This window comes from Biomphalaria glabrata, chromosome 17 (assembly GCF_947242115.1).
Source record: "Biomphalaria glabrata chromosome 17, xgBioGlab47.1, whole genome shotgun sequence".
In the NCBI taxonomy this organism is placed as follows: Eukaryota; Metazoa; Mollusca; class Gastropoda; family Planorbidae; genus Biomphalaria; species Biomphalaria glabrata.
This window is the reverse complement of record NC_074727.1, coordinates 26,336,411-26,360,702: the sequence shown is the minus strand read 5'-3', so window position 1 is coordinate 26,360,702 and position 24,292 is coordinate 26,336,411. Positions and strand designations below refer to the sequence as shown.

The 24,292-nt window shown below is 38.5% G+C and overlaps 1 protein-coding gene and 1 long non-coding RNA gene across 2 annotated transcripts in view; one reads left to right on the top strand and one right to left on the bottom strand.

The window, feature by feature from the left end:
* The window catches only part of LOC129923638 (uncharacterized), a 72,770-nt gene that overhangs the window by 10,156 nt on the left and 38,322 nt on the right, over window positions 1-24,292 (bottom strand). The window contains exons 4-7 of the mRNA XM_056015568.1: window positions 16,075-16,179; window positions 8,921-9,090; window positions 7,405-7,504; window positions 3,469-3,577 (exon numbers count right to left, since the gene is read on the bottom strand). Of these exons, the coding sequence (XP_055871543.1) occupies window positions 3,469-3,577; window positions 7,405-7,504; window positions 8,921-9,090; window positions 16,075-16,179 (484 nt within the window). The remainder of the gene's footprint in view (window positions 1-3,468; window positions 3,578-7,404; window positions 7,505-8,920; window positions 9,091-16,074; window positions 16,180-24,292) is intronic.
* Window positions 9,800-11,446, top strand: LOC106057581 (uncharacterized). The gene is made up of 2 exons (XR_008775617.1): window positions 9,800-10,238; window positions 11,291-11,446. It is a non-coding gene; the product is annotated as an uncharacterized LOC106057581 (long non-coding RNA).

Here is a 24,292-nt window from a genome sequence, read left to right as displayed (position 1 = left end):
TAGTGTTGCGCACTCGTAAAGGATGTGGTTAACTGTTTCGACGTCGTCCTGACAATGCCTGCAGCGTGAATCGAAGTTTGGTTTAAATTTAGCAAAATAGGCACCGATTGGACAGTGTCCCGTTCTGTACCTAGCGATTGTAACCTGTTCCTACCTATTTAGCTGCCACCATTCGTCCGATTTTGAGGGCCCTTTTAGGTTTTGCCAGACTTCCCTGCCCGTGGTACCGTTTTCCCAGTTTTTGCACCATTTTTCTCTCTCCCACTCATCCACAATCGCACGCGCCTGCTCAAAAGTCTGTGACTCGTCCACAGGGTCCAGCTTTGTGGCGAGCTTGGCTAATAAGTCAGCCTTAGTATTGCCTTCCGCGCCTACGTGTCCAGGTACGTACTGGAATGTCGTCCGAATTTCGTGTGTTTCTTGGAGGCGTCCCACGCAAGCCAGTGTTTTTGCCAGAGGTTCCGGGAGCATGTCGGCTGAGCTTTCAATGGCTTGTAGGCACGACAAAGAGTCTGTGAATAGCACAATAGGACTGGGTTGCGCTGTTTTCTTGTTTAGTCGTTCTTTAATGTACTCTACTGCATTTTGAATTGCTACCATTTCTGCTACGTAAAATGTGCTTGCACTCGGTCGAGTGATTCGAGGGCAGTTTTATTAGCATATACTTGAACTGTATAGCTGTACCCAATTTGTGATCTGACTGCCCCTAAGTACAATGTGCGTAGCTTGTCAGCTTTGGCACAACACTTTGTACTGGCTAGCTTTCTTAGTAACGCTAACTTCTCCGAGGCTTTTCTTTCAACATCCTGGACGTGCTGGAGCATTGACAGTTTTCTATACAGGGTCACCCCTAGATATTTTGGCGTGTTTTCACGTTGGAGTTGCAGCCCACAGAGTTGAAGCTCAAATGGAGCCTTAGGAATGTCGATCCCTAGGCTGAACAGGGACCAGGTCGTTTTGGCAACGTTTATCTGAATCTGCCATTTGTCGCAATACGAGAAGATGGTTTGGAAGTCTGCTTGAAATGCCGCCTGAATTTGGTCGGCTTTCTTCCCGGTTGACCAGAGGACAATGTCATCCGCATATAGCAGTTTTTTTGACCGCAGTGAGCTGTGCAAATCATTATGATAGGCCATGAAAAGTGCACAGGACAAGGCAGAGCCATGTGGCAGGCTAATACGTTGTTGTTTTGGCTTTCTAAGGGAGTGCTGGTATTTTGTATGTGTGCTCCTCTCAGACAGAAAGGATTGTATCCAATCGTATATCTTTCCCCGCACACCCATGGTTCTAAGCTTAAGATAGAGGTCTTGCCTCCATACTCGATCGTAAGCCTGTTTTAGGTCTATGAATACTACATATGTGCTTTCGGAACTCTGTGCGAATATCGTGACCTGGTCGATCGGGCTCAAGCATTGACTAAAACCGGCCTGTTCTGGCGCCAGGATACCGGCAATCTCAAAGGACCAAACTAGCCGCTCGTTAACCATACGCTCGGCAATTTTGCCAAGGGTCGAGGTTAGTGAAATGGGTCTGTAGGACTCCAAGTTAGTCGCGTCTTTGCCCTTCTTGAGGACTGGTACAATGATAGCACTCTTCCCAGGTTTGATTCCTAAACTCCAGGAGTTTACCTCTTGCAATGCCCCTGAGGTGTTCTACCATCTCAGGGGTAACCTCGTCTGACCCCGGAGCTTTTCGGTTTTACACTTAGCTATCGCTCTGTCCAGCTCAGCACGACAGAACGGCGCGTTGCACGTTGCTTGGCTTTCAGGCTCATCTGGTTGATATTTCATTTGCCAGAACTCTGTCTGTATTATATTAAAGCACATGCAAAAAAAAACAAATTATATGTCCGTACTTGGCATTCTAATTCTTCATTCTGTCGCTATATGTGTCATTACGGTATTGTTCAGGACTTGGTTACATTTATTAATCAGCATTGAAATACACAGACGTATAGTAGAGAAGAAAAGAGCATTGACACATGGCACCTACTGGATTAGGTACAGGCACATGCTGGATAACATACTAACATTTACTGGATTACATACTAGTCATACAGTGCGATGTTAGAGACACCGACATGATTATTATTATTATAGTTCGTCCATCGTGGTTTGTTGATGACCACTTTTGTCATCTAGGGAGCTGAGGGCTTTGCACTGGGGCTTTGTGCCTCCTCATGTGGCTGGTGAGACCTATATGAGCCCGAAATATTCGGTGCACTCTGGACAGAATATTCCAGCTAGAGTTATTGTTATTGGCCTTGCTTTTTTTCTCTGACGCTTTACTTCTGCCAGCGCTTTTTTCAAGTCCTCAGCAATTTGTGCGCCTGTTTTTACAGTGCGACGCAATGATGCTCTATCCTGTGCTTCTGTCTCCCAGGTGGCTGGGTCAATGTTGAAAGCATTTTCTTTGTCCTCCTTGTGAGCGCTTTCCTTTGCTTAATTAGCCATACAGGATTCGCTTAGGGATGCGGCGGTCTTCCATTCTGCAGATGTGTCTTGCCCATCAGGAATGTGTGGATGCTTTGCAGGCATGCTCTTCGAGGACTTCAGTATCTGGTATTTTTTCTTGCAATTTAAAATTCAATATTTTTCTGAGACAGGTCATCTGGAAGTGGTTTAGTTTTTTTTTTTTTTTTTTTTTGCATGTATTCTATATACTCTGTCCATGATTCTGAGGCATAGAGCAATGTAGGGAGGATGACAGCTCGATAGACTTAATGATTGTGGGGATACCTCGTCTATTCCAGACTTTTTTAAACAGTCTGCCAAATGATGCAATAGCCTTGGTGATACGCAGGTTGACTTAAGTCTTGTTTGTGTTCATAGGGAGGCCAAATTCAGAACACCCTCTAGAGGCCTATCGAATAGTGGAGTAGGCCTATCGAACAGTAGAGTATGTGTATCGAACAGTAGAGTAGACCTATCGAACATTGGAGTAGATCTATTGAACAGTGGATTAATTCTATCGAACAGTGGAGTAGACCTACCGAACAGTGGAGTAGGCCTATCGAACAGTAGAGTAGACCTATCGAACATTGGAGTAGATCTATCGAACAGTGGATTAGATCTGTCGAACAGTGGAGTAGATCTATCGAACAGTGGAGTAGGTCTATCGAACTATGGAGTAGGTCTATCGAACAATGGAGTATGTATATCGAACAGTACAGTAGACATGAGAGACGCGAAGTAGGTCTACAGAGAGTCTAAATCAGCCTACAAAGAAGCAGATCACGAAATAGATGCTGGTGGAAACTATTTTGAGCATAATTGAGCCTATAAATTCTCTTCTTTGACCAGTTATTGACATCATCTTATTTGATAATGCGCTGCACAACTTGCTAATTACGTTCTTCAAATGTTTCATTTATACAGGCCAAGAGATACTTCTTTGGATCTATTTGCTTACCATTATATTTACATCTAATGAACACTTAAAGAAACATCTGAAAGTCTCAACACATACCTAATGGTTCGTTCAGGGAAAAATTCCCCGTCGGCTTTTCGCTGTCAGAGTAAGGACGTATATAATCAGGGTGCCAGGTTGGATGACAAATGTTGATATAGCAGATAATCTGAAGAGGAAAAAAAGGATAAAAGTAAAAATGCATTTGATTTATTGAAACCCTCACCCCAGCAAATTTCTAGTTCTCTTATTAAAACTAATCAAATTCTGTAGACTCTATAGAGTTTGCAGCGCGCGAGTGTTTGGCATGCGTTGGGTCTAGGGAAAGATGGTGTGCAATATAACAGATAAACGGGAAGCAGGCAAGCAGACAATCGAGAAAGATACAATAATTTGTAACATTTCCTATGATGTTTATTTATAAATGATGGGAGGGGATTTATCTTAATGAGAATGTTAGTCATCATTATTAGAACACGGGTTGTGAGATGGATTGTGTGCCACATTTTCTTTGGTTACGTAACTTATCTATCTGAGGGTACTAGCGCTATTGGTGATGTAGCTGGCTGAGCTCCACAGTGAAGAGTTTGTACCTGGGGATAGCACTCTAGCAGGTAGAGGATTACCGGTGACTCAGTCCAAGTGTCACTGGGGTCGATTGTGGGCACTGTAGTGCTGGTGGCAGACTACCGAGGGCGCGATAAGTACTGCAGACAGAAGTGGTCTTCCGTGGGCAGAAGTAGTAGTAGTATCAGTAGGTGTAGTATCACTAATAGTAACTTTGCTAGTATGTGTAGTGGCAGAGTAAAAGTAGTATCAGTAGTCGTACTCGTGGTATTAAGTAGCAATCATAGATGTAACCGTAGTTGATATCAGTAGTGACTTCCAAATAGAATCAGTAGTTGCACCAAGTTTCAAGTAGGCAGACTGGAGGGAGGTGCGAAGAAAAAAAAAAGACAACGTTAGGTCACTTGTCTCGTCCATTTGATCGATATCCATGATTGTTATGCATACGTCAGTCGTGGTATTTGATAAATGATGTTTTGGGTTTTTGGCACATCGGCACAATTTAAGCCATGTCATGCCCATAATTCCTCAACGGTTATTCGCCTTTATAGCTCAAGCGCTAAATGTTACACAGCCAAGTGATTAAAAACAAGGTCCATTCAAATGGTAAAAATGGTAAAAATGTATATAATCCAATAAAAATATGTTGTAAATATTTATTCGCAATTACTTCGCCTAATCTCAAATCAAATTTTCGTAGTCAACCCCACCTCCCGGATAAAGCCCATTTTTTTCCCAGGGTCGCCATAATCAAACCATGTTTCTAAGCTTTCTGCTCCAAAATATTTCCCTGTAATATTCTGATATATGGGGCGCAATCAAGGAGGATAATTGCCAGTACTCACAGTGTTTTATTTTCGGTATTTTCCCAAAAGGCCGCAGTCTAATTAGAAAGCTAAAGCAAGAGGGCCATCCGAAGCTTCAGACTGTCTTCATCGTAATAGAACTATAGATCTATTTACATTTCTTTTCTTCTGCCAGCGCTGTTCTCTTGTCCTCTGTAATTTGTGCGCCAGATTTCACAGCGCGACGCAATGATGTTCTCTCAAGTGCTTCCGTCTACCTCTTGGCAGGATCAATGCTGAAAGTTTCCAAAGAAGCTTTGAGGGTGTCCCTGAAGCGTTTACTTCGTCCACCTTGTGAACGCTTTCCTTCCCTTAACTGGCCATAAAGTGGTAGTTTAGGTATGCGGCGGTCTTTCATTTTGCTGATGTGTCCAGCCCTTCGCAGCTGTGATGCTTTGCAGGCCCGCTCTTCAAAGGACTTCAGCATCTGGTATTTTTCTTGCCATTAAACATTTACTATTCTTCTGAAACAGGTCATGTGGAAGTGGTTGAGTTTGTAATCCGCGTCTTTAGTTTAGGCATTAATGGTCTTTTGTATTGGATTTAGATCTATGTCAAACATTGCGCATGTTCTCTATCATTTAAAAAAAAGAATTCAACGAAAATGAAAGTACAGTGTGAAAATGGGTTTACCCGTTTATCCGAAATATTAATATTTAATATTGAATACAACGAAAACGGGTTTACCCGATTTGTTAAAACGTTTCGTTCTTTAAAAGAGGTAAATTTAGGTAGTTTTGTTAGATTTAGGGCCTTCCAGTTGTGGGAGGGACATTGAACATACACTACGGTCTTCGCCATGATCAAAGAAACATTTTGCTAAGTTTTATCAAGATTGGTTAAACAATTTTTATTTCTATGCGGGACATACAAACATACATGCTCCTTACATATTAGATTTGACTGAGTTTAAAAGCACTAGGTCTCAGTATAATGTACATCATTTGTAACACTCCGCGTGCATTAATTTAGTCTCTTGTACCATGGTTCTAGTATCTCAAAGTATGAATGTCTCCGTATACCGCGTTCACACAAGTTTTGTCGTTTTCGAGACATCTCATACCTTCGAAACCTGATTTAAAACCATGCACTTATGTCTTCCTGGTACTGTCGATATTTTAAATCTAATTTTTCGCTTAGTATAGTGAAATAATTTTCTTTGCAGTGCTTGTTAGCAGTAATTAAGTACATTTCTTGTTTACTGCCGATTAACCAACGCATTCCGCACCTCTGGTGGCTCAGAAACTTTTAGATTGCGCCAGTGGGAGCTGCTCTTTCCTCGTGGAATTTGAACTCTTGGGACAGCCCCAACATTTCATGAACATTAAAACCAATTCTCTAAGGACGTGGACTTATTTTCATGAACATCATAAAATTTTTTTAGAGACACCTCATTGGCATAGTTAAAAGAACATATAATAAGATTAGTCTTCTAGTCCTAAGATTAGTGAGGAATGCAGCATTTCCCGTGGCTGCTGAGAGCTACATATTTTGCCACATCCAGGGCAAACATAACCATTGTCCGCAGGTGGTCGATTTAGATTTTCTTTTCGACATCTGCGTTTGTCCTCGGCAGCGGATTTTCTTTTGGTCTCAAATGTATCCCGCGGCCTTCGTGAGTGACCTCCTGCTGTCTCGTTCTGAGGCCGCATGCAACCAGGTGCTCTTTTCTATGTCAGCCAAGGAAAGTTGAAGCCTAAGCTGGTCTTTGAAGCGTTTCCGTGAGGCGCCTCTGTTACGTCGACCACCTTTTAGCTCACCAAAAAAGACTGCCTTTGGCATACGTTCGTCTCCCATACGGGATACGTTCCCTACCTAGCGTAACTGTCGGACCATAAGAAGTTCCTCTATACTGTCCATACCGGCGTTCGCAAGAACATCACTGTATGTAATGCGGTCTTGCCACCGAATGTCCATGATGGAGCGCAAGCATCTTTGGTGGAAGCGCTCAAGAAGTCTTAGATGTTTCCTGTATAGTATCCATGTCTCAGAGCCATACAGAAGGGTTAAGAGAACCATCGCCTGGTAGACACTGATTTTTGTAGGCAGGCGGAGCTATTTGTTCCGCCAAACTCTCGCCTGAAGTCGTCCAAAAGCGCTACTGGCCCTGGCCAGACGATTATCAACTTCCCTTGAAAGTGAGGCGTCATTTGACACTATACTACCTAGATATGTGAAGTGGTCTACCACATTAAGGGGCTGTCCGTTTACGGTGATCATTGGGGCTGAGTATGTTTTATTGAGCGACTTCTGGAACATGACTTCTGTTTTCCCGAGGTCTATAGATAGACCGAAAGAGGCGGCAGCGTATGCAAATTCGTTTACCGCGTTCTGGAGATCATGTGAGTTAGCAGGACGCAATTATCGGCATAGAGAAGCTCCGTTATGACCATCTCCTTTGTTTTTGTATGGGATAGTTGACATCGAAGATTGAACACATTGCCGTCAGAACGAAACCGGATATAGATGCCATCGTGCAACCGCTGCCTGATTTGACCCAGCATTACGCCAAAGAAGATAGCGAATAGAGTAGGAGTTAGTACACATATAATGAATATTAAAAGAATGTTTTGAATGTTCTTACCTGAAGTTGTTCATAAATGTAGACAGATTCAGGATTCATTTCAAATACTTTGTAGGGCATCAATATTCCATTGTAACCCCAATCAGCATCTTTCTCAAGCCTTTACAAAATTAGTAATTTCATTATGGACAGATTATGATAGAGATTACAAATTTCAAATGTGTGAAAAGTTACTGTTCATGAAAAAAAAAGTTTATGAAAAATGTTCCCATTCAGAGAATCGAACTCTGTACTTTTGGATTTAAACTCCAATGCTCTGCGGGCTCAACTCCAATGCTCAAGGGTCAACTAAGCACGAGACAAGTTTTACAATCTATTGGCAAACTGAATCGCTTTTTGCCAAACACCAGTAGTTTTTATTTATTTATTTTTGTTATTTTATATCGTCCGATTTTTGTACCTGTTACTGTTACCTGTTACTCTAGTCAAAGAACTGCAAACGACTCGTTCCTTTCCTACTTTGTTGATCAGTTTATGGAGTCGAGAAGATCAAGTGGGAGATCTTGTTCCAGTTTTGTAATGGAGTGGGAGCAAATATCTGAGTACGACCTATTTGGAATACATCTTCTAAACGTCCACATTTCTTGTAGTTGTACTACTATTTAGTTGGACTGAAATGCTCCAAGATATACACAATGATGTCATGGAAATTCACTTGAAATGAACAAAACGCTAGATGATGTAGGCCAAAAGGTTTTACTGGAAGAATACTATCAATGTGTGGGGTTTGTGTGGTGGGCTTACAACGTCAAACAAGGGAGACCAATACAATATTCGTTGTATATTTCCTCTCTATCGATGTGGCATGTCCTTTTATGGAAACTAGATGAGGTCATTATTTTCTAGTCTGCAAAAAAAAAAATCAATAATTTTTTGCCTAATCAAAAGTTCTTCTTAAATATTCCAAGATTTCAAGCAAAAGTGAAATGTTAAACAACTCTACGTAGCCGTTTACAGCTTAGACTCAATCTTATTTGTGTGAGCTATGTACATGACTGTAGATATCTTCCAATTCATCATGAGTGCTCTTTATTGCCACAGAGCATGAAAGACTCACTATAAATAAGTTTTTAGAAAAATACTAATAAGAGAACCACTGCTTGGTAGATATAGATTTTTTTTAGGCCTAGAGGCGTCCAAAAGCGCTTCTGGCCCTGGCCAGACGGTTAAAAACTTTCCTTGAAAGAGATACGTCATTTGTACTATGTTTCCTATGTGAAGTGGTCTACCACGTTAATGGGCTGTCCGTTTACGGTGATCTTTGGGGTTAAGTTGGTTTTATTGGGTGACTTCAGGAACATGTCTTCAGTTTTCCCGAGGTTTATAAATAAACCAAAAGAGGCGGCAGCGTATGTAAATTCGATTATGTTCACACACACTTGTTATACAAACATGTAACCGCAAGGATTGGCCTCTTTAGTCACATGAGAAACTGCTAAGGGCAAAGAGTATCTCTCGAGACCTAAAATGACACAGATAGACAGTAAACATGAATGATTTAAATGTATACATTTACCAAAATGTGTCCAGAAATGTGTAGAGAAATGGAGATTTCGCCCTTGACATTAATACTCCCATATTTATAGCCCTTGGCCATTCGCCGTAGTCTGGCCAATCATAAGACATTAACGTGGGATATTTTCGAATCTCTTCACTAACTGGGTTACCCCAAATGACATCTCGGTCCTGAAAGAGAAGAGCATCAAGATCTAAAGCTTCATTTCTTAACCAGCAGTACCCCAAAGCTACGCCTGTTGATTTGTTCCCAGGCTATATTATTTATTTTGCCATGGACCCCTATTTTTCTTACTTTAAAGAAAACTAATTTTAATACGGGCCTGCCATGGAGAGAGGTTCTAAACAAGGCAAAAAAAAAAAAGGGAGGAATGGAGAAAGATGGTCGACAAATCATGCCTGGTGCCCCAACGGTCCAACAGACTAAGGGATAGGTAAAAAAGGGTAAAAAAAAATTAATAGTTCCACAGCAACCCCCCCCCCCCCCCGATATATACCTATGGCCAACAAATTGTATTACATGTATCTATGACGTTAAATTGTAGCAGTCCGTAAATTTGAGTATCACTTCTCTCCGCCTCTCCCACTCTCCATCTTAAGAAATATTTTTCACTGACTGACTATTCTTCTGCTTTTCAGTTCAGAATCAAACTATTGGCTCTTTGGATATGTTTTGTTTTAAGGTTTACTCATCAACCAAGAAGGGTTCTGTGGGATTTCTATTTTAGAGACTCGGTCAATGAGTGGGGTTAAAATTTTGATGGATTCTCTCATTCGAATCCCAACGGCTGTATGACGTTAGGCCTTCGGTTGTATAGTTCTACATCTGTAGGGTTAAATATGGAGTCGAAAGCAGGGTTCGTGGGGTTGGATTTAGCTTTGCAATCTTTTTCATTCTTATGTCTATGGGGAGTTCTCCAGCCTCCACGTGGAGATTTGGGATTGGTGATGTACGCAGCGCGCCGAGACAGAGCCGCAGGGCAGCATTTTGTGTGAGCTCCACTATTTTTAGATACGATTTCCTAGCTGCTCCATATATAATGGATCCATAGTCTAACTTGGATATGAACAGACTCCGATATAGCTCTGTCAGCTCCCCAGTCCATATGGCTAAATACTCTGAGTAACGTGGGGCAAAAAGCCCTTCGGGGTAAAAGGCCTTTCTTAATTTTTGTGCGAATGGCTTATTGGATGATTCAAATTAAGACTTCCTGAGATAGCTTACTTCCGTTCTTTTAATGCACATTGAGCTTGATGTAGTAGCTTTTCAATTTATCGTCACAGATCACTTTGAATTTTTCTACCTATCTCACTATAAGGTAAGGGCTCATTTTATTTGTCTGTATTTTTTATTATGTGTTATTTTATCCTTAATTGTAAATATTCTTTGCAAAGGATTTTCAATTGAAATCCTTATAGATGTTGCTATACTCTAAAAGCGACATGGTGAAAGTTAATATATTGATCGTTTCAACATCACCTAGATGTAGATCTATGTTGGGGTAAAACGCCCATTTGAGTTAGGGGCAGGAAGCCTTTATCGAAATCTGGTCATAAAAGATCTAGATGTATAATGTATAAAATCTAGAAATCTCTATAAATTTTAGACTTCATTGTCGCTAGATTTAAGATTATTCTAGATTTATATTAACTAGATATATAAAATATACAAATAATCTACAAAATTCTAGATTCTAGACTGGAATCTAAGAATAAATTATATTAATACAAGTTCAATAGGTCTAAAATGTAAATTAGAAAAATATATCTAAATCTAGATTGATTATAAATAAATCTAATAAAATATCTAGTCTAGATCTAGTAGATCTATTTCTATATGTCTATATCATTATATTATTATATAAATCTATAATAATAGATTTTTATTCTGTACACAATAGTGATTTGGGGTATTCTAGTCAATCCAGATGAGACAGCAATTAGTATGCGTATTTGTGATACTTAGATTAGAAAGTAATAGTAAGATCTAGTAGGGCTGTAGATCTAGTCTATAAATTATACCATATTAGTAAGTTTAACTATAGATTTATATTTTCTGTTTGTAAAATGTTTCAGATGTTCCTTCAGAGTTGAAGATAATTACTTCCTAGTCCAAACCTCCCGCAGGACGACGGGGGTGGGAGCGGGCAGGGCTTGAACCCTGGACCACTGACAAATCTCAACGACAGTCCAGCGCGCAAACCGCACGACCAAGTAGCCATCGATTTTCTAGATCGTTATTATTTATTCTACTTTTGCCTGCTATGTTTGGAATTATATATATTTATCTTTTGAGATCCATAAGCTTTTAAAGTTTAAAATGTGCACAATATACTTTTTTTAATTTTTTTATTTATTTTTTTCATTTCAGAAAATGGTAAGAAATTACCAGAGAAAAACACAAGGCTCGTATGGACAACATTCTTGACAGGAGCTTTAAAAGCTATCGCTGATGGGATGCCACTTAACAATGTCTCCGAAAAAATTACATTTATAATTATTAAATATTTCACTTATACTTTTTAAATTTGTTTGTCAAAATTTATTATTTATGTTTGTGTATACCAAATATCGCAAGCTAAAATTATTTAAAAACAAATTCATGTGTTTATATAATTACATACTGGTACACTAATACATACAACTAAGAGCTGAAAAACATAAAAATAATTTTTAAAGTTTTTAGTTTTCATTAATTTTGCTTCTGCATTTTAATCAATTTTCTTTTTTATCTTGTTTACAAACTAAAATAAAAACAAAATTACCAGCCTAAATTTATACACAAAAACAAACATCTACGAAGAAAAGAAATTCCTTATTTGCTTGAACATAATTAATAATCAATTATCATTATTATTCTTGTGGGCAAGGATAAAAAAAATATATTTGAAAACAAAATTACACATACAAATATATATACACCTAAGAGATTTAAAAAATAATTAAATTCTTTATTTACCACAATTTTTGCTTTGGGGGTAAGTGGCCCTTGGAAGGGCTTTTTGTCCAAAGTGTGGGGTAAAATGTCCCTTAAAATTTTTTAAAATTTCATGCAATAATTTTTAGATACATTGAAATAAATTTATTTTAAAAACTAATTTGTAAATTAGACGTAACACTAAATGAAAACCAAATTTAAGATAAAATTATATTAATAAGCTAGCTTGTATAGGCCATAGAAGCTTAGGGGGGGCTTTTTGCCCCACGTTACTATGTTTAATGACATGGGGCATTTCTTGCTTAGTTTTTTAATATGGGTGAAAAAATAAATTTGAATCTAGGGTAAGGCCTAAAGATTGTGTAGTTTAAACAACAGAGATTTTCTTTTTGTCTAAAAATAAATCAAGGTCTGGATGGATTCCCCTTAAATTACTGAAAATGCATGCTGACAGTTTTTGGAATTTAAAGCCATTATGGTTTGCCCAATTTTGATTTTTATTTAAACATAACTGTAATTTTCTTTCTAAAGTACTCATGTTTTTGCCATATGTAAAAAATGACAAAGTTATCAACATACAGAGAGCATTCTATGCCAGGCACAGAACCTTTAAAATGCTTTTTTTTTTTTACATTTTTAGCGGCCCCCGAAAGGAGAAAAGACGCTATTAGTTTTGTACGAAATGTCTGTCCGTTCCGTTTAGATCTCGTAAACTAGAAAAGATATTGAAAATCCGACATCACAATATTTTAGACCACTCAAAGTTCTGATGCAACTGCTACTTTTTTTTTCTGAAAGCGAAAAATCTAATTTATAAAATCAGTTATGCAAGCAGTTTTTTAAAGAGAAAAAGCTAATTAGTATGCATTATAAGTTAGACCTAATTTAAAACGAATGGTAATCTTGTAAACCTCATTTTCCTGAACATTTTTTAATGCGGTAATTTTTTTTTTTAAATAAGAGATTGAGCCTTTTTCAAAACAATTAGATCAATTATAAGACACCAGCTAGGCCATGGGAGTCGCGGTGGCTGAGCGGCAAAGCGCTTGGCTTCCGAACCGGGGGTCCTGGGTTCGAATCCTGGTGAATCCTGGGATTTTCAACTTTGGGAGCCTCTGAGTCCACTCAGCTCTAATGGGTACCTGACAATAGTTGGGGAAAAGTAAAGGCGGTTGGTCGTTGTGCTGGCTACATGACACCCTCGTTAACCGTAGGCCACAAAAACAGATGAATTTAACATCATCTGCCACTAGGTCTAAAAGGGGAACCAGTTAGGCCAGGTTCACATCTAAATTTACATTCACTTTCACCTATTCTTTGATCCGCGGGACCGTTGGGGCACTACACAAGATCTGTTAACCTTCTTTCTCCATTCTTATCTCTCATTTGTCATTGAAATAATTTCATTTGGATGTTCTTTCTGAAAATATTGAAGCCTGTCTGGGTGGACCACTTCGGGGGCCGATTTTGAGTTTGTGTTTCCACACAAACTGTCTTTTGTAACCTTGTTTTTATATTAAACAGAGTTACTGAAGGAATGCAGCCTGTCGCCTTACTGCCTTTGAAACCGCAGAGGTTTTAGCATCCAGAGTGCCTACAAAATTTCTCCAGGAATTCTTTTTGGCTAACCATATAGTTTGTCTAGCCTTCGCTCTATCTATCTTGAATAGCTTTAGATTTTCCTGGAAAAAATTCTTTATAAATGCAGCCAGTTGATTTTTTCCAACCACCAATAGCACTTTTGCAAGCTGTATCAAACTATGGTTTCCTAGGCCGTTTTGGATTTGCGGAGGTTAGGGCTACAACTTTCCCCGCAAAATTAAGTAACTTGCTAGCAAAAATATCAGCTGGACTCTGTTCATTAAGGATATTTTCTGTGATAGCCTTGGAGCATCTTTTTTGGAATTGTTCCCAATCGGCTTTATTCAGCTTCCATCGTTGAGGTCGTCCCAATGAGGGGAGATTGTTAGTGATCACTTCCCCGTAGATCATTGCTTTCTGGCCATTTAAAAAAGTCCAGAAGTACAGGGACGCATATGGTGAGTTCAATGCAAGTGAGATATACAGTTCTTGGATGCAAGTAAGTCGTTGATGCATCATTAAGTATGCATAAATCATTTTGGATGAAGATATCCTCCAGCATACAACCTGTTGTGTCAGTATTAATGGATCCCCACATAGTGTTATGAGCATTGAAGTCTCCAAGGATTATATAGGGCGAGGAAGCTATTCTATTAGTTTCTCAATGTCTGTTGGATTCAATGAAGCGCCTGATTTCTGCATCGTAGGAGCCCATCAGAGTGTATCTTGCTATCAACTTCTACGAGAAGTTCAAATGATTTGTGCAAATTCGATACTCTCTTGGGCTGTCCCCCTACTGGGTAGATGAGAAAAGGACTCATCTTTGGTCAGGTAGCACAGCTTTATGTGGCCTCCTCCTTTTTTTCTTCTATTCTTCGTCTCTTGCCAATAGACATCAATCTGGTGCAAGTAGTTATCTTCTCTTTCTTTTTTTTTGGTTGTTGTTGTCCATATACATTTAACGTTGTTAGACACCTGTGCTCCCCACCCGCCACCGAGTCCAACGAGGGGACGAGTCATTCGGATGTCCAGAATGAGCCCGCCAGTGCTACCCAGGTGCTATACTCAGTCAGCTGCTACATCGGACATGTGTCCGATACAGCAGCTCCCTGATTGACCCTTTAGCCACAGCCCTCCACTGCTTAGCGTGACAAGCCGGTTGAGGGTTAGTGATCATCACCCTGATCTACAACACAAGCTTTCACTGACCCTGTAAAATACGGTGTGTCAATACTAACTCTAGCAATCGGTAATTGTACAATCTTCCCATTAAACAAAACACACTTTCTAGATTCGCCCGTACATACAGAGTCTTCCACTAATTTGTTATTCACTATAATAATAGTGCTCCCTGTGTCCCTTGTGGTCTTGGCTGTCTTGTTCCCTACGAATGTCTGAAAAAACTCCAATGTATTAGATGACAATGATAAACCTTGTTCTATTCCACCTTTCTCCCAGCCTTTTCTTTTCTGTTTCCTTGATATCGTCAGTTGCAGTTATCATATTGTCTTCCATATGTACCACGTCTATAATGCCTATCCTGTGTCTCCTTTTTTCCGTGAAAGTTATTCTGTGTCTCACATGTTCTGTTAAAGGCAACTATTTCTTCTATATCACTGCCTCTAGATAATTTCTTCTCCGGATTAGCCTCTTTATACGCCCTTATCAGTTTTACTATGTCTTCTATGGATTTCGGTTTTCTCTCCAACAAATATTTTTAATGCTTCCTGACACTCGTAAATTGCTTTGTTCAGCATGAAAAATATCTGTCAAAGGTTTTTTCTACCTCTGGTTCTATCTTACAATTAACAAACTGTTGGTGATAAAAGGCCTCGGTTTTCCCGAAAGTTCGAAGTAGTTGCTCATTCACAACATTGTAGTTGCCCCGGTTCATACATATTTTTTAAGGGACCTTCGCTGTAAATGATCTAGACAATAAGAATGTCCATTGTCTTCAAGGTATTCCAGTTCTCTAATTTCTATTTCGAACTTCTTCAGAAAAATGTCAATGTCTATTTTGTCTTCGTTGAATATCACACCTTTATATTTGGCCAGTTTATTCCCTGTAGTGTCACTCTGTCTTTTATCACTCTATCTTTCTTGGTCTGTTTTTCACGTTTTCACCGCCGTCTCCTTTTCCAAAGCCAATCTCTTCTAGAGCTCCTACTAATTCTTTTTTCTTTTCCCTTTCGAGTGGAATCTTTTCGTTTTCCTCCCTTTTTTTTTTAACTAGCTCCACCCACTTGGCCTTGAAAACCGTAGACGAAGGAGATCCACGTTAGTCGCCGCTAGAGACGTTCGCAGCGTTATCATGGCTCGCCAAGGGGAGACAGGGACCACCTGTGGAGGATTCTTTCTCGGTGGGAAGGGGGGAGGGGATACGGCAGAGTAAAAAATGTTAGTAAGAATCATTTGGACAGAGCCATAACTTCCGCATCGAAACTGCAAATGTGATTTTTAAAAAAAGTACAATTTTTAGTTGTCTTTGAGATAAAAGAAATGCACAAGTGCACCCATGTTAAAAGAATGCCTCCCTTTGAAAATATCTAACTACATCCACTTAATCCGCCTAACTAAACTTTCATAGTGATTAATTAGCTAATAAACATGAGTTTGTTGATATATTGGGACACTACCTGATAAGCTCCTCCATATTTCATCAGAATTAAAGATCTCAAAATGTCTGACTGGTGAGCAAGTACACGAACTTTTTGTTGATATACTGTCTCGATGTTTTCTATCTGTAATGACAACACATGAAATCATTGGATTATGAAACCATTTTACTTGCAGCACTATTAATAAAACTCGTAACTTCGTGGAAACTTGCCAGAAACTTATGGGTGGAACCTGGACAGAATCTCGATTTTCCAAGGTATTAGAACTTGCTGTATATGGTTTGGAAAATAATTGCTACCTTGGTCACAGAGGGAAAACACTAGTTTGGCCGTTCTGATGTTTCGAAGTATAAAAAAAAATGAGTTTCAATTTGTCTAGAGAACGAGAAAATCTTTATCTTGAACGGACTGTGCATCTTCGGGAATTTCCGCATTCCTTGAATGTTCAGAACAATTTTTGGGAGACCTCTCCTAAGTCTAGATCTAAAGGCCTATCATTGGAATAGTATAAAGTTTAGTAGATCTCTAACTTCACTTAACAACGATTCTTTATCGGGGGAGGGGGGAATGAGGCTGGGTAAAAAAAATTCCCATTGCTTTTTAATCTAACATTAATTAATGAAAAGATTTTTAAAAATACTCTATAAACTGTATAAAGGATGTATTTTATTTTTAACTGTCCCCGAAAGAAAAATAGACGCTATTAGTGTGTTTCCATCCGTCCCGTTTAGATCTCGTCAACTAGAAAAGATATTGAAAGTCCGACATCATGATATTTTAGACCTTCCAAAGTTCTGATGCAACGGCTACTTTTTTCTTTTCTGAAAGTGAAAACTTTAATTTTTAAATTCAATTATGCAAGCAGTTTTATTTTTCATAAAAATACACCATTTTTACAACTATTCACTATTAATAGTGGGAAGCCTTTTAGTAAGGGAGATGACAATATAACATATTTCTAACACATTTATGCAAACGGTTTCAGATTTTTTTTTTCAAACAAGTATTGCAAAGTTAAGCAAGTTCTGTTATACTAAATACTATATTTACACACACAAAAACAACAACTTTTTTCTTAAAGAGAAAAAAATCTATTTAATATGCATATAACAACAAAAAGCTGAGAAAAGAAGCAGGCCTATCTGTAACTGACCAAACCCACCCATGCCGGCTTTTTAAAGCAAGGATTGGACTTTACAGTCATCTTTGAGCCCATAGGAAATGAGAAATGTGCTCATCTTCGACCACGAAGAAAGAGCTATATGTAAGTGGAACATAAATTAAAACAAAAATTAATACGTAGTTTTTCATATTATCACGTGAACTGTAGCACGGCGCCACATCAGTCGGACACTTAACTTAAGGGACATTGTTTGTTTTTTACGGAAATTTTATTGTTTTTTCTTGAGGCTTTGAATAAGAAATTTATCCTTCACAATACAATTAGATCAATTAGATAATCATTATATGACATCAGTAAGGCTAGGTTCACATCTAACTTCACCTTCACTTTCACTTATACCTTGGTCGGTGACTAGAAATTTAGACACCTGATATTTAGGTAACCGGAAAATTAAGCACTCTTTAATTAGCGACCTTAATTTTGAAAATAATTTTAAAAATTTAACGTATATTTTATCCTTATATATTTTTTTTTAAAGAGACGTATGAAGGAATAAAAAAGGCTCTCGGACCCTCCCAAAACAAGACAGCACCTTTTAAATCAACCACTGGGGAAATTATCACAGACAAGTGCCAACAAATGCACAGATGGGTTGAACATTACTCTGAGCTCTACGCCACAACAAGTTCAGTCTCTGACTCAGCCCTTAAGGCCATCATACAATTACCCACAATGAACGAGCTAGACGAAACACCCACCCTGTCAGAGCTCAACAAAGCCATAGACAACATTGCTGCCCGCAAAGCACCCGGATGCGATGGTTTCCCCCCTGATCTTCTAAAACAATGCAAAACTACTCTAATCCAACCTCTACACCAGTGATTCCCAAACTTTTTGTCTCGTAGACCCCTTGTCTTTTTTCTGGTTTTCTGTAGAACACCTGCTTAAGTTATATTGAATTTTTAAAAATTCATCAATTTCAAATTACTTTCAAATTACACATTTTGTTCAAAATAATTTCTAACCAGTGACACGAGAAGTGAAAAAGGAATTTAAAACTTACATTTTAAGCTGAATTAATTTTGTAAAATAAATTTATTGACCAAATTCAAATTTAAACCCATTATATAAGTTAATACGTAAAGCATACAATCACTAAACACATTGGCTACTTTTTGTTTTTAAAAGGTTTCTAAGCTCACCATATGTTGTTTTATGAAGTAGTTTTTCAAAACATTGAATATTAATGTGCCTATAGTATTATAGTAAAAGTTTTCACAAAGAGCAGTTTTTCGCGGATTTCTTGGGCCATAATAATTTGAATAAAAAAAATACATCATTACCAAACAAGGTTGACTTAGCCAGCTGTATAGAGAAATTTGTTGTTTGCAGAAATATGGCGTTTGCAGAAACATGTCGTTTGCAAAGACTTACTTAAGAAGAAAGAAATATTTGTCTATATTCCAATAGAGCTCAAGAATTTAGTGAACTCTTCTACAAATCGATTGCCCTAACAACCAATGGGTCAGAGTTTGCATGGATGGTACTCAATGAACGACCCAAATAAATGACCCAATGGAGAAAAAATAATATAAAAATTAAGCTTATTGTAACTAATGAGCTCTGTAACAACCAGAAATAGGAGTGTTGGAGCTAACAACTACCATGCTAGCCAATCAGCCTAGTTCGCCTAACAGTTACATTTTTTCGTGGGCTAGGATGTAATTATTTTGGATAATCTGAAGGAACATCCAAAAGATTTTGAACCAAACATATTGTGTGACCATGTAAAGCTAAACAACTGCAAGAACACTGTTCTCCAATGTTGAAATAGAAGGCTGACACACTTGCCAAATGTGAGAAAACAAATACACAATTGAACATCGCTCTCTATCCGGAAGAAATGAAGAAACTAATAGTGAATTGTAAAAACGAGAAATGGATGAGCTCTCATTCGATATACAAGAAAGATGACACCTATTATAAACTATCCCGATAGGACCACCTAGAAATTTTCACATCAGAACCGTACACATCATAATGAGAAAACATAAGTTCTGGAAGCTCAAAATTGGGATCATTGAAATTTGCCCTTTTGGAGTGTCACCAGAGAATGCCGACCATGTCTTCAAAATTGCATTCATCAAGAGACCCAAAACAAGACACCGGCCACAAAACCTAAACATGAAATTCTTTTAATGATATAAGTTTGTGTAAGAGTTTTTACAATTTCTTCAACGGCTGGTAAAATCAATAATTTGCCTATCGTGTGATGTTTTCAGTATTTTACTATAAGTAAAGAGGTATAGTAAAACGCTCACTAATCATCATCTTCTTAATATCAGGCCAAAGAGAGATTTTGTGGATGTATTCTGAACATTATCTTTGAGTGTTCGAAAGTTTTGCAAACCTTTATCTTTTTATCAGGGTGGCATCATCTCGAATGATCTTATCTTATATAATACAGACGTTACTTCAAAAAAGAAGATGATTACGTCCTACGCGTCATGCATTTAGTCATGCATATAACCAATGACTTAAATTCTGCCAAGTCACTGGTTTTCCTGGCTAGCTCAGGCAACCCATTCCATGCTCTAATAGCACTAGGGAAGAAGGAGTATTTGTACAAATTTGTCCTAGCCATAGACATAAATAAATATAGACTGGAAGTAGGAAGTTATTTTTATTTGGGGGAAGTCAAATATGTTTGATGTACTATATCTATGTGAAAAAAAAATGGCGGCAATTGAGCTATAAATTCTAGGACTAACATTTCAGCCAATATATAATTATGATCTTTAGTTTTGAAAAGTACAAAACTGCCATATTCCCAGTATTTTGCCTTTGTTTCAAATCATAGACATAGGCAAATATATATAGGTTAGTGATGTGGATCTATGTTTGTTGACATGGCTTCTTTATTAATGTATGGCGGTCGTCTTATCGATTCAAATTGTTAGAATTAGTTTTTAGTCAAAAAAAGTCAAAGAAAATGAGCTGAACGTGCTCTAATGTTCGTAGTACGTAGGCCAAGGATAAATTCTAAAGGTTGAAAAAAAATTGAATATTATACACATTAACTTTCAGTTTCAGTAAGTCAGAATAACTGTGACTGTCACTAATTTAATATTCTATATTGATAGATCTAAATCTAATAAATATGACTAATATTTGTAATAACTAGGTCTAATACTTTTCATACTTTTTACTACTAACTATTAAACTAGTCAGTCTATCATCTATGCATGCAGACTATAGACTAGATCTAATATAAGTATAGATTATAGATCTAGTGACAATCTAGTCCTAGACTATTTATTTTATATACTAACTATATAGACTATAGTGTCTATAGACTAGACTATACAGATTACAATTATAGTTTATAGTATAGTAGTAAGTAGTATTTTTTTACTATAGTATTTATATAGACTAGATCTAAATCTAGTATTTAAAACTATTTATAATTATTTTAATTATGTAAATTTAATAGATTTGGTAGGCACGATTAGATATAATAATACAGAAGGGGTTCTATCAATTATATAGGTTATGGCAAAAAAAACTATAAATATTTTTAATTTTACACTGCTCATAATTGCTGTATAACTCATACAAACTTATCTTTTCCCAAATGTTTCCCATAATAATTTTTTACTTTATCTCCAGTCTCTCTCTCTATATATATATATATGTCTATGGTCCTAGCATATGGGACGAGGAATGTGCCTTTATTTTTGTGTCTTTCAGAGTATTTTATTAAATTTTGTTTTTGTATTTGAAGATTATGGTTCAGTGTTTTATGTATGATTGCTACTTTACTTTTGAGCCTTCTGTCCTGAAGGCTTTGTAAATTTAGTGATTTTACTAAAGGTGTTACTCTAGTCAAATGTGAATATTTGTTTGTTATGAATCTCACTGCTCTATTTTGTGTCTGTTCCAGTTTCTTAATGTTTTCTTGAGTTGAGGGGTCCCAAACGGAGGATGCATATTCTATTATTGGCCTAACCAAGGTTAAATAACATTTTAGTTTTATGTTCTTAATTGATTTATAGAAATTTCTTTTAATAAATCCTAATGCTTGATCCTCAAGCTTAATTGTCATAGCATCATTAAAAAATGGCACATAAACACTCACTTGTTTGATAAGGAAGTAATGAAGTTCAATTTCAAATACTGTACAGTCTTTTCTTTTTGTTAAAGTTATAACCAGACAAAACTACACTTTTTTAAATATAGTTATTAAATTAAAGAAAACAATTATTTATTCAATCAGCGGGATAAAAATTTTAATGATTTCCTAAGGTATAAATCATAAATGTGTGTATCAAAAATTCCAATTATCAAAATTAAAGTCACGACATGCTGAATTGAGATTCTTTATCGTAGACCCCCGTGCACATCTCATAGACCCCCAATTCCCTTTTTAACTTTCGTAGACCCCTGGGGGTCTATATAGACCACTTTGGGAATCACTGCTCTACACGAACTGCTTTGCAAATGTTGGCAAGAAGGTGCTGTGCCACAAGACCTGTGGGATGCTAAAATCATTACACTGTATAAGAACAAAGATGACAGAAGCGACTGCAACAATTACAGGGGAATCTCCCTCCTAAGTATTGTAGGCAAAGTCTTTGCTCGAGTGATACTTCCCAGGCTACAAAAACTCGCTGATCGGGTCTATCCAGAATCACAATGCGGCTTTCGCTCAGGGAGAACAACGATTGACATGATTTTCTCCATCCGCCAACTCCAGGAAAAGTGCAGAGAACAAAGGATGCCTTTGTACATTGCGTTTATTGACCTGACAAAGGCCTTCGATCTAGTCAGCAGAGATGGCCTCTTGAAAATGTTACAGATAATAGGCTTAGGCTTTCCACCCAAGCTACTAAATGTAATCGTATCTTTCCACCAAAATATGAAGGGTACAGTGCAATTCAACGGTGCCAACTCCAGGAAAGTTTCAGTATAAACAGGGGTGTGTCCTGGCCCCAACCCTCTTTGAAATACTATTTTTACTGCTAATCCACAAAGCGTTTGACAAATCCACCGAAGGCATCTATCTGCATTCCAGATTTGATGGCAAACTCCTAAATATTGCCAGACTGAAAGCCAAAACTAAAATCAGAACCACCCTCGTAAGAGATATGTTATTCGCGGAAGACGCAGCAGTAGTGGCACACACACAAAGAAACTTCAGTCACTAATGTCCCGCTTCTCTCAGGACTGTAAAGAATATGGCTTGACTATTAGCACGAAGAAAACTAATGTTATGGGACCACCTGCTACAGCACCACCCTCATCCTCATAGACGATAACAAGCTGGACGCCGTAAACGAATTCTGCTATCTGGGATCCACAATTAAAGATGACCTGTCTCTAGAAGAGGAGATAAAAAAAACGCATAGGGAAGGCTGCCTTGACCTTCGCTAGACTCATGCCAAGAGTTTGGAAAAACAAGAAGCTCATACAGTGACCAAAATGGAAGTCTACAAGGCATGCGTTATGAGTACACTACTGTATGGCAGTGAATCATGGACCACCTACGCAAAGCAAGAGAGAAAACTGAACTCATTCCATTTGCGATGACTCCGTAGGATCTTAAAAATTACATGGAAAGAAAAAGTGTGCAATACTGAGATCCTTGCGCTAAAAGGTATTCCCAGCATCTTTACAGCCCTCAGACAACGCCGCTTGCGCTGGCTTGAAAATGTTCGCCGGATGGAGGACAATCGCATCCCAAAAGTCATCCTCTACGGACAACTTGCGACTGGCTCAAGAAAAACAGATGTAATAAAATGGGACCACAAATCAGTGAACATCAGTACTGACCATTGGGAAGACAAAGCTCTGGACCGCACCAGATGGAGAGAGACAGTGACCAAGAAAGCTATGGACAGTGAAAGAACATGGGTCTCAGCTCAGGAAGAAAAACGTACAATCCGAAAAACGGCCAGCTCCTCTACCACCGAAGCAAAAGCCACCTTAACCGTGTAAGTCTCATCGCACTAGGGCACCGTGTTGAGAACTCTATTCTCTGATAACACGGACAAGGAAAGCGGCAGTCCTTCTCAAAGCTTCTCTGTCTCCGTACAGAGCCAGCTCCTCATGCAAACCAGCTTTTGTTTCACTCAAATGGCCTTGTTTAGGGTGTAGTGTTGCGCACTCGTAAAGGATGTGGTTAACTGTTTCGACGTCGTCCTGACAATGCCTGCAGCGTGAGTCGAAGTTTGGCTTAAATTTAGCAAAATAGGCACCAATTGGACAGTGTCCTGTTCGGTACCTAGCGATTGTCACCTGTTCTTCCCTATTTAGCTGCCACCATTCGTCCGATTTTGAGGGCCCTTTTAAGTTTTGCCAGACTTCCCTTCCCGTATTACCAGTCTCCCAGCTTTTGCTCCATTTATTTCTAGCCCATTCGTCCACTATCGTACGCGCCTGCTCAAAAGTCTGTGGCTCGTCCACAGGGTCCAGTTTTGTGCCGAGCTTGGCTAATAAGTCAGCCTTCACATTACCCTCCACATCCACGTGTCCTGGTACGTATTGGAATGTCGTCCGAATTTTGTGTTTTTCTTGGAGGCGTCCCACGCACGCCAGTGTTTTTGCCAGTGGTTCCAGGAGCGTATCTGCAGGGCTTTCAATGGCTTGTAGGCTCGACATAGAGTCTGTAAATAGCACAATAGGACTGGGTTGTGCTGTTTTCTCGTTAAGTCGTTCTTCAATGTACTCTACTGCATTTTGAATTGCAACCATTTCAGCTACGTAATTGCTCCTACCAGAACACGCACCTAGAATCTCATCGTTCTCGGTCGAGCCAGGGAATCGAAAGCTCTAGACAGCATCAGGAAGGCGAAAGCGAAACGCAGATATGTCTATGGTGAGGATGAGACGAGCACATTCATCAACTCTTTTACCTACGGAGAGCTAGAAATTGCACTTCGGAAGTGCAAATTGCGCATGGCACCGGGGCCAGATGGGATCAGCAACGAAATGCTGAAACATCTCGGTCCCATAGGCAGAAGGAAACTGTTGGATTTGATCAATCGTACTTGGACTAAGGGGGATTTTCCCAAGGCTTGGCGAGTGGCAACGATTGTTCCCCTGCTCAAAAAG